Source organism: Salmo salar, chromosome 16 (assembly GCF_965601325.2).
Source record: "Salmo salar chromosome 16, fSalSal1, whole genome shotgun sequence".
Classification (NCBI taxonomy): domain Eukaryota; kingdom Metazoa; phylum Chordata; class Actinopteri; order Salmoniformes; family Salmonidae; genus Salmo; species Salmo salar.
The window spans coordinates 75108629-75119502 of record NC_138306.1 but is presented as its reverse complement, the minus strand read 5'-3'; the positions used below and the strand labels follow the sequence as shown (position 1 = coordinate 75119502).

General features: G+C 41.9%; 1 protein-coding gene across 2 annotated transcripts; it reads right to left on the bottom strand.

Annotated features, from left to right (window-relative positions):
* Window positions 1-284: 284 nt before the first annotated feature.
* Window positions 285-10591, bottom strand: LOC106575485 (polypyrimidine tract-binding protein 1). Of its 2 annotated transcripts, none has more exons than XM_045697768.2 (17): window positions 10354-10591; window positions 9626-9682; window positions 9441-9459; window positions 8878-8920; window positions 8345-8517; window positions 5980-6126; window positions 5607-5816; window positions 5382-5492; window positions 5044-5233; window positions 4817-4891; window positions 4518-4654; window positions 3822-3855; window positions 3234-3326; window positions 3038-3127; window positions 2634-2760; window positions 2474-2551; window positions 285-2037 (listed from the first exon to the last, which is right to left on the bottom strand). In XM_045697768.2, the coding sequence occupies exons 1-17, from the start codon at window positions 10359-10361 to the stop codon at window positions 1905-1907; spliced, it is 1725 nt and encodes a 574-aa protein (XP_045553724.1). In that variant the 5' UTR covers window positions 10362-10591; the 3' UTR covers window positions 285-1904. The 2 variants fall into 2 exon arrangements, with proteins under 2 accessions (XP_045553724.1, XP_045553723.1); XM_045697767.2 differs by having other exon boundaries at window positions 9441-9525; window positions 10354-10571.
* Window positions 10592-10874: the final 283 nt, after the last annotated feature.

Sequence of the window (10874 nt, the reverse complement as noted above, 5' to 3'; positions counted from 1 at the left end):
GCCAGTCAGAGAAATAATCACAATGTAAAGTCACCTCTGTATCAGTGGGGACAAAGTCAGAGCGAGAGATGGCTCCACCTAGTGCCATATTATTTTCCTGGATACAGTGATGTATACTATATGGCTCTGGCTCCACCAAGTGGCCATACAGGGATTGACCAGATTCCCAAGCCTATCAGAAGGCAGAGAAACTTGCTTAAACCTCTCAAATCCTTTCAGAGCTACAAGTGTGCCTTGAGACTAGGGGGCCATTTGGAAATCAACAAACATAAACACAGACAAGGCTGTGTCCATTAAGTTTAATTTCTTTGTGATACAAAACTCTTCTTTACAGCCCTCCAGAGAAAGCTGGCATTACCTTTATATCAAAATATACATGTTGGAATCAATGTTTGTTAACTATATATCAAAATATACATGTTGGAATGAAATGGAATCTTTAATCCAAATCACTGTGGTACAAAAACACTAAATATAGACAGACAAAAACCCTCCTACTGCTTCATGACATCACATCTTGTTGACCCCTGACCCCAATAAAACCCATAATGGAAAATAAAAGCAACAACCGTTACCAGGAGAGGAATACAGAACTACATCACAGCTATCCACTGTGATATCGTCAACTAGGTCAACATACAGTATATATTCATGCTTAAAGTACTCTACCAACAGAGGAATTTAACTGTAATTAAACAGAAATGGGACAAGAAACCAAATCACAAATTCAAGGTATAACTCACTCAAAATTACTATTTTTAAATCTAGTGGCTGACTGATTAGGTCTAAAATTAAAACAAAATCTTTCATTTTGGACCATAGAATCAAACCAATGAGAGAAAAGAGAGTTTAGAACAGTGTCTTTTAAACTGACAAGGATTGTTTAAGTAGTAGGGGTGGTAGGTACTTTGGTCCTCAATAACAACCATCAATAGCTACATGAAACCATTTATGCTGCAGAAGAATCTATAGCAAAAGCCATATATAGACAGTCAGTACCAGAACAAAGGTAGATACGTTTGTGTTGTAGGCACTAAATATCTAAGGCTGTATGAAATAAAATTTGAGTATTGTGTGTGTGTGTAAAATATTAGGGGTGAAGTAGGCACTAAAGACTAAATGCTACATGATTTTAAGTGGCACCTCTGGAGCAAGAATTAAGACTTGATGCACAGTGACCGGTAGATATCAGTACACGGTATAGAATAACAGTACACGGTATAGAAAATGATAGAGTATAGAACTACCAATGTTACAAAAATACAACTGGAATGCATAGTGTACATCTAGAAATCAAAAGGGAAGACCACAGCCATATATTTCAAATCAAATTATTGATGTTCAAAGACAAATCTTATTTGAGAGTCTAATCATATAAAATCAATGTAATAGCATGGAAAGGCTAGCCGGCTGGTCTGGTTAAGGCACTAGACTGTTGCGGAAAGGCATTTTGTTAGATCAATATGACTAGTGGTGAAGATCCCAAGGACAGACAGAAACAGAAAACATTAATGCATGGATTTTTTTTTTTTTTAAGTATATCAAATGGAAAAAAATAAAACATTGTAATCTAGAAACAGAAAGACTAGATGTGCATTCTGCAGAGTGTAGAAACAGAAATACAAGATGTGCATCTTGGAGAGTTCTGTGAGTTTCCATCCATAGAAGTAGAACTACTAAAATAAAATATGAACCGATTATATCCATAGTAAACGTAAATAATTGTGTAAAAATAATAAAACTTTTAAAAAAAGTATAAAGGAATGATTAAGTGTGTCTCGAGTGGAATAAGACTTGACATACAAACGACGTGGAAGGCATTCTGATAAACAGGTTTGGTCTATACTCTGTAGTTACAGCTGTGTGTGTGTGTGTCTGTGTGTGTGTGTGTGAGAGTGATTGTGTTAGATGGTAGATTTGGAGAAAGACACTCTGAGGTGGTGGTTGTCTCCCAGGTCATGGTTGTGGAACTCGATGAGACTCTCAACAGCTTCCTCCACTGAGCTCATCTGGATCAGAGCCATCTTACGGTCCTTCCTATACACACACCAGGAAAGAGGATTCACCATTACATCAGGTAGTGATGCAATAAAGACCATTCCACCACTGGGTAGTGACGTCATAAAGACCATTACATCGTCGGGTAGTGATGCCACAAAGACTATTACATCAATAGGTAAAGATGTCATAAAGACAAGCACATCAATGACCTCAACTAACCTGTACCCCCGCACACTGACTCAGTACCGGTGCCCCCTGTATATAACCTTGTTATTGTGTTACTTTTTATTTTAGTCTACTTGGTAAATATTTTCTTAACTCTTCTTGAACTGCAATGTTGGGTTAAGGGCTTGTAAGTAAGCATTTCACGGTAAAGTCTACACTTGTTGTATTCGGCGCATGTGACAAATAAAGTTTGATTTGATCATTAGGTAGTGATGTCATAAAAGTGTAGTTGGATGTTGAGACTTACTGGAAGAACTTGAAGGCTGTGACTGAAGCTCCTGAACTGCTGAACAGTGCCTTCAGATCCTCCTCTCCTACTGCAGGACTAGAGAGAGAAAGAGAAAGCATTAGCGGAGAAAGCAATAGGACACTTTCATACATAAAGGGGATGTTGTGTGTGTACGTACGGTATGTTGGAGAGGTGCAGTGTGCCAGAGGGGGGGTAGATGTTGTTGTAGTTTTTGGAGCCAGGCTTCTTAAAACGGTGGAGAGGAGAGGTGGCATAGTCCTTAGTCAACCCCTGGTCCTCATGGCCTTGAATAGGATAGAGTAGAACATGTCATGACACAACAGTAGTGGATGTTATACGGCCCATACCATCTCTCTGGGCAGCTGTGTGTTTAGACATGGTAGTGTGTGTACATACCATCTCTGGGCAGCTGTACGGTGGTGTGTTTAGACATGGTAGTGTGTGTACATACCTTCTCTGGGCAGCTGTACGGTGGTGTGTTTAGACATGGTAGTGTGTGTACATACCTTCTCTGGGCAGCTGTACGGTGGTGTGTTTAGACATGGTAGTGTGTGTACATACCTTCTCTGGGCAGCTGTACGGTGGTGTGTTTAGACATGGAGACACGTAGAGACCGGCCATGGAGACGCACCCCGTTCAGGTGGCTCATCGCTGAGAAGAAGACAAGACCGTCAAACACCAGAACACATACACGTGCTACTAACTACTTCAACGCACAACAACAACACACAGACGCACGGTCACATACACACAGTACCTAGCTGAGCCTGTGTGCCATCAGCCATCTGGACCAGAGCGTTGTCCTTCTTATTGAACAGAATCTTAACTCTCATCACATCGCCATACACACCTGGAGAACACACAGGTTAAAACACAGCACACACTCCAAACCAGATGCATTTCTCATGAAGAAAGACTTAGTTGTAATGTCAGTGTTGTAATGTGATCGTCTTGATCAACAGCAGACAGACTAGACTACTGTAATGCCCAGACAACAGGTTCTATACCACCACACTACTCCGTTTCTGGCCATTGAAATGAAACGACTGATTCATGTAAAGGAGAGCTTGGATTTCTGATTCAGAGACAGACCAACAGTCAGACAGACCACAACATGAAAACCAGCCCAGCTAACAGATAGTTAGATTCAGTACCAGTTGGTAATTAAATAAATATATAAAGTGAAACCGATTAAAGGATGATAAAATAAACAAATATTTAGGTCAATATAAGGGTAAATGAAGACTGAATGAGGTAGGTACAGTGATGATATAATATTATTGGTAACAGTAGGTAAATGTAAAATCTAAAGTCATAAACGGAAAACGAAAGGCTGATAACATACCAAAGAGAATAAAGAGGCAGTTTGGTGTAACGCTCTTTATAAACAGCAGGGGGAGGTAGAGGAACCAGGGAGGGGGAGAGCAAGAGGGAGGGGACAGGGGTAAAGTGGGGGAGGAGAGGAGTCAGGGATGGAGGGATGGAGTCCAGCAGTCAGCAGCCAAGAGGTCCACGGGAGGATCACATGGAGGAGAAAGAGAGGGAGAGGAGGAGAAAGAGAGAGATAGAGGGAGAAAGACAAGAAGAAAGACAGTTGGCAGAGGAGTGAGTTTTTATAAAGGGCAAAGAGCAGGATGAGATGGGGGGGGGAGAGAATAAAAGAAAGAAAAGGAGGTAAAGAAAAGAACAAGGTCAGTAAACACAAAAGTGTCTAAATTAAAACACTGTCACTATGGCAACACTAGGAGGAGAAAAGAGACAGATTAACAATGCAACAGTACAGGTCAGATAATACAGTACAATAACATGGGGGGTGTCTCTATATAAGGATTATTGTGTCTCCAGCAACTCAAGAATAGACAAAAAGGAAGCCATGAAATGGAAGATAACAGAAGACTGTTAGTTCTAAACCGTGGAGACACACCCATTTAAAGGGCTCAGAGGAAAAGTTTACTATGGTGTGCTTGTACGATAGAGAAAGGATGTATACTGGTGTGCTTGTGGGTGAGAGAAAGAGTGTGTGGGTAGTAACAGTCCTGACCTCTGGGTTGAGGTTGCTGACCAATAGGACGCCAGCTTGTCCTCCTCCACCGCCGAGAGCTTGCAGGCCGAGACGACTAGCGGCCATGCCCCCTGGACCCATACCGAATGACGCCAAGGCACCGGGCATAGACAGACCTAGACACACACAAAGAAACACACACGTTATCTCAAGCACCGGGGCCAAGCTGTGCAGCTGGAGTACACCGACCGATGATTTGACAATGTAGTAATAGCTATGTAATAAACGGAGGCTACAGGTAGAGTGAACCAGCTGACTGTGTTAACGTGAGGATGTACCTGCAGCCTGCTGTAGAGTGAAGGCCTGGGGGAATCCGTGTCCATAAGGAGACGCTGAGATCAGACCTGGAGACCCTGGAGAGATAGAAGGTGGGAGAGAGAAGGGAAAAAGACGAGTCTAATTTCAGTGTCAGTTTGACAGTCTCCAGAAGAGCACCCTGGTAGCTGCGTGCTAGCTCCTGGTACAAAAAAGTTTGAGAAACACCGGTCTAAAGTGTGTGTGTTACCGAAGGCGGCAGCAGCCATCGCGTGCTGGTCCATTCCAGGCTGAGGGTTGTGTTGCTCTCCAGTAGAAAGGTCAGGTCTGGTGTAGTCACGGCTCTTGTCGTTGTTAAACTTCACGTTGAGGCTGGTCAGCTTGGAGAAACTCACCCTCAGAGTACAGCAGCCGTTATAGATGTTCTGACCGTCTAGAGACTGCAGAGACAGAGGGATTAGGGGTGTGTGGAAGTTCAGGCAAGTCCATTTACAGCATCTATAATTGATGTTCTGACCATCTGGAGGCGGCAGAGAGAGATGGAGAAATCAGAGGTCTATGGGGGGGTGGGGGGGGGGTTGTACGTGCCATTTTGGTGTGCTGTGCCGTCATGGGGTCAGCGTATTGGACCAGAGCCTGGAACTGGTTGTTCTTAGTGAAGGTGATGATCTTCAGAACAGACCCATACTTGGAGAAGATCTACAGGGGACAACACACACAGGTTACATCCCTGCTGCAGGAATTTTGACAACAAGCAAAAGAAAACCATTTGAACACACTCATGACTAACAAACACTGGTGGAGTGTGCGTACCTGGTGCAGGACTTCCAGTGTGACGGGGTAGAAGAGGTTTTCTACTATGACTCTAAGGACAGGACTCTGGGTGGCCATGCCTCTGGCTCCCATCTCTCCCCCTCCGACTGACATGCTAGCGCCCATCCCACCCCCCATACCGGACATGGTAGAGCCCAACATGGTGCCACCCTGGACAGCATTCACCGCCTGCAGTGCTGCCTGGACTCTCTGGAGGGGGGGACAAACATACACTGTTATTACATTGTACTGTGGGCACTATGCTGTAACCTCTGCATATGACAAAGAAACTTTGATTTGACAAATGTGCTACAGACATACAAGTTAGTGAGTCTCATATTGGTATGGATCAATGGTGGAAGTGTCCTCTTACCACTTGGTTAGGTGAGTTGTCAGTCTTGAGTTCCTTGTGGTTGCTGTACTGCATGAATACAGGCTGCTGTCTGATGAGGGGGGTGACCGTAGCGTAGTAGTTCACCATGGTCTGAGCCTGGTCCACAGTGTTCATCTCCAGGAACGCCTACACACACAAGATCAGCCAGGGAAGGTGTGTGTGGACACCATGTGTGTGTGCCTGAGTGTGAACACCTTTAGGGTAGAGGATCTGTAGTGTGTGTGAGAACACCTTTAGGGTAAAGGATCTGTAGTGTGTGTGTGAACACCTTTAGGGTAAAGGATCTGTAGTGTGTGTGAGAACTAGAGGTCGACCGATTAATCGGAATGGCCGATTAATTAGGGCCGATTTTAAGTTTTCATAATGTTGGACCTTTATTTAACTAGGAAGGTCAGTTAAGAACACATTCTTATTTTCAATGACGGCCTAGGAACGGTGGGTTAACTGCCTTGTTCAGGGGCAGAACGACAGATTTTTACCTTGTCAGCTCGGGGATTCAATCTTGCAACCTTACGGTTAACTAGTCCAACGCTCTAACCACCTACTTTACATTGCACTCCACGAGGAGCCTGCCTGTTATGCGAATGCAGTAAGAAGCCAAGGTAAGTTGCTAGCTAGCATTAAACTTATCTTATAAAAAACAATCAATCATAATCACTAGTTAACTACACATGGTTGATGATATTACTAGTTTATCTAGCCTGTCCTGCGTTGCATATAATCGCTTAGGTACATGTTGCTCCAACCATAAACATCAATGCCTTTCTTAAAATCAATACACAAGTATATATTTTTAAACCTGCATATTTAGTTAATATTGCCTGCTAACATGAATTTCTTTTAACTAGGGAAAATGTGTCACTTCTCTTGCAAACAGCACCAGGGTATATGCAGCAGTTTGGGCCGCCTGGCTCGTTGCGAACTGTGAAGACTATTTCTTCCTAACAAAGACAGCCGACTTCGCCAAACGGGGGATGATTTAACAAAAGCGCATTTGCGGAAAAAAGCACAATCGTTGCACGACTGTACCTAACCATAAACATCAATGCCTTTCTTAAAATCAATACACAGAAGTATATATTTTGAAACCTGCATATTTAGCTAAAAGAAATCCAGGTTAGCAGGCAATATTAACCAGGTGAAATTGTGTCATTTTGCGTTCATTGTAGAGTCAGGGTATATGCAACAGTTTGGGCCGCCTGGCTCATTGCGAACTAATTTACCAGAATTTTACGTAATTATGACATAACATTGAAGGTTGTGCAATGTAACAGGAATATTTTGACTTATGGATGCCACCCGTTAGATAAAATACGGAATGGTTCCGTATTTCTCTGACAGGAAAAACGTTTTGTTTTCGAGATGATAGTTTACGGATTCGACCATATTAATGACCTAAGGCTCATATTTCTGTGTGTTATTATGTTATAATTAAGTCTATGATTTGATAGAGCAGTCTGAGCGATGGTAGGCAGCAGCAGGCTCGTAAGCATTCATTAAAACAGCCCTTCGCAATGCATTGCGCTGTTTATGACTTCAAGCCTATCAACTCCCAAGATGAGGCTGGTGTAACCGATGTGAAATGGCTAGCTAGTTAGCCGGGTGCACGCTAATAGCGTTTCAAACGTCACTCGCTCTGAGACTTAGAGTAGTTGTTTCCCTTGCTCTACATGGGTAACGCTGCTTCGAGGGTGGCTGTTGTTGATGTGTTCCTGGTTTGAGCCCAGGTAGGAGCGAGGAGAGGGACGGAAGCTATACTGTTACACTGGCAATACTAAAGTGCCTATAAGAACACCCAATAGTCAAAGGTATATGAAATACAAATCGTATAGAGAGAAATAGTCCTATAATAACTACAACCCAAAACATCTTACCTGGGAATATTGAAGACTCATGTTAAAAGGAACCACCAGCTTTCATATGTTCTCATGTTCTGAGCAAGGAACTTAAACGTAAGCTTTTTTACATGGCACATATTGCACTTTTACTTTCTTCTCCAACACTTTGTTTTTGCATTATTTAAACCAAATTGAACATGTTTCATTATTTATTTGAGGCCAAATAGATTTTATTGATGTATTATATTAAGTTAAAATAAGTGTTCATTCAGTATTGTTGTAATTGTCATTATTACAGAAAAAAAAAAAAATCAGGATTTTATATATATATATATAAAATATATGTAAAAAAATATATAAATTTATTTTTTTTTTTTTTTTTTTTTTAAATCGGCATCGGCTTTTTTGGGTCCTCCAATAATCGGCATCGACGTTGAAAAATCATAATCGGTCGACCTCTAGTGAGAACACCTTTAGGGTAAAGGACCTGTAGTGTGCGCGCGTACCTGGTTCTTTCCCTTCATCATCAGAAGGTTGGTGACCTTCCCAAAGGGCATTCCCATGCTGATGACCTCAGAATCCTGGATGTCTCCGGGCAGCTGGCGCAGGTGGATGACACGCGATGGAGCGCTGGGGCTCCGCATCTCACCTTTGAACTTCTTACTGTCATTACCGTTGGCTACAAACACACAAACACCTTTTTATTCAACTTCTTACTCTTAGCACCATTAACTACTAGAGAACAGCGCAGAACATTCTGATTAACAGACACATTAACATCAGCTACTAGAGAACAGCACTGAACATTCTGATTAACAGACATATTAACATCAGCTACTAGAGAACAGCACTGAACATTCTGATTAACAGACATTAACATCAGCTACTAGAGAACAGCACTGAACATTCTGATTAACAGACATATTAACATCAGCTACTAGAGAACAGCACTGAACATTCTGATTACCAGACACATTATCATTAACTACTAGAGAACAACACAGAACATTCTGATTAACCATCAGCTACACACACACACCTGGGGTCATGATGTAGGAGGAGAAGAGTTCATCAGATCCCCTCTGGAAGAGAAAGGAACATTCACAATGATCATAACCACATACATCATGGAGACAGAGACAGGCCCAGCTGGGTTGTATTCACTAAGCACTAACCGGAAGAAAACCCTGAACATGCTCAATAACAAACTTGTTTCCATTTTCTGTTGCAAAAGGTTTTGCTACGTGCACCAACAAATACAACCCGGGTAAATGTATTAACAGAGTTATGGCTGGAGAGGAGCAGTCTGTCAGACAGATGGTCTTGCTCATACAGACTACAGTTAATGAAGCTGCTCTGTGTCAGTCAGTCAATGGTGCTCATGTCTGGAGTGGCCCAGCAGCCTCACTCCATCTCTCTACAATACAGCTACTGTTACAGCCAGGCTAGAAGACTGACTGGGACAGAGAGACAACGAGAAGACACTCATGCTAACAGCACTCAGACACAGCCAGAGAGGAGAGAGAGATTTTAACCAACGTTTTAGCACAGAAGACAGAGAGAAAAAACAAGGAATTAAATTGTGAATGAAAAGATGCCTACCTTGGTACCCACTGAGACACTGGGGAGAGAGAGAAAAGGAGGGTTACTCATTTGAGTTACTCCAAAGAGGGCAGGATGCATTTTCCTAAAAGATCAACCAATCAGCAAATCAGTAAATCACTCAATCAACATTTTACATTACATTTTAGATTGATTGTAAATGTAAAACCTATCAGCAGACTTACTCTATGTCTGTGACGTAGCCAGGTCCCATAGGATAAAGATCAGCATCTAACTTGTGTCTGTTGAGACAAAGGGGGAAAGAGAGGAGACGAGGAAATGCAGGAGGAAAGAGGAAGTTTAGTTACTAACTTTATGGAAGTTCATAGCTAGCTAGAAACTGAATTGACTCATGAAAAGTTGCGCTAGTTCACGTCGTTGAATTGAAATGTCCCTGACCAGCTAATAACCATAGAGTTATTCGAGAACTCAACCTAATCCTGACCACACACCATTCGCCTTCCACAAACACGAGCGCACATATGGAATGCGGAAACTAGCTACAAAGACACGTTGATTCAAGATGGGCGTTTTTTTTAAACTACATTTGGCAATACTTTAAAGGTGGTTATTTTCGTCTACATTAAAAAAACTGCAACTAGCGTTTTTTCTGTTATTTGCAGTATAATACGTTGTTTTTTTAAACAACCCTTATTAAGTCATAACTTCAACTAGTTCGCATCTCTTCCGGACACGCTCACGCGCGTACAATGCTAACTAGCTAGCTAGCTTTGTTGAAAGTCTCAAGCATCATCTCGTCTCAAACTAAACGTTAAACTATTAGAAAACACAAATATAGTAAACAGATTGCATAACAACATGGCTGTATATAAAAATAAAATACAAAAAAGTCAAACTACGGTCAGATTATTTCCGTTTCTTTTCGACATGAAACTACATATTTTTCACTCACCCTTCCATCGTTCGATATAATCCACAGGTCTCTGGAGCGGCGGCAGATTTCCTTGATTTTCATACAAAATGGCTGAATACACCGAGGCGTTCGTTGATTGGTCCAGGTACTTGGAAGAGCCTGAAATGGGCGGGCACTTACACCTAGCATCGCGATTTGATTGGTTCGTTAAAGGGTGGGTATAACATTCTCTTAAAGTTCTTGGACGAAATTTGACCAAAATAACTGTGAAACCATACCATTGCTTTGCATTTGTTTACCTGGAAAAAATAACGAAGAATGGTTTTCATTGACACATTTTGATTTTTTATGTTCTAGTATTGGATAGCTGACTCGCAAACCTTTGCAACTAAACAACGAATGCTGCTTCTTTCCTGTTTCACAATCAGTTCATGTAGTTCAGAAAATACAAATTCCATACAGGGTTGTAGTTCATGCATTGGCCAACAGATGGCATAATTTGTCTATTACAGGGCTGACTGAGGAGGAGCAGCTGTGTGATTTCGTTAACTTCGGGACTT

Excerpts from the sequence above, each read along its gene's own strand:
- LOC106575485 (XM_045697767.2), bottom strand. Across the intron at positions 3,856-4,517 it reads TCAGCAACCTCAACCCAGAG|AGCGTTACACCAAACTGCCT; the intron begins GTCAGGACTGTT and ends CTGTTTATAAAG. Across the intron at positions 2,038-2,473 it reads ACAGCCTTCAAGTTCTTCCA|GAAGGACCGTAAGATGGCTC; the intron begins GTAAGTCTCAAC and ends GTGTGTGTATAG.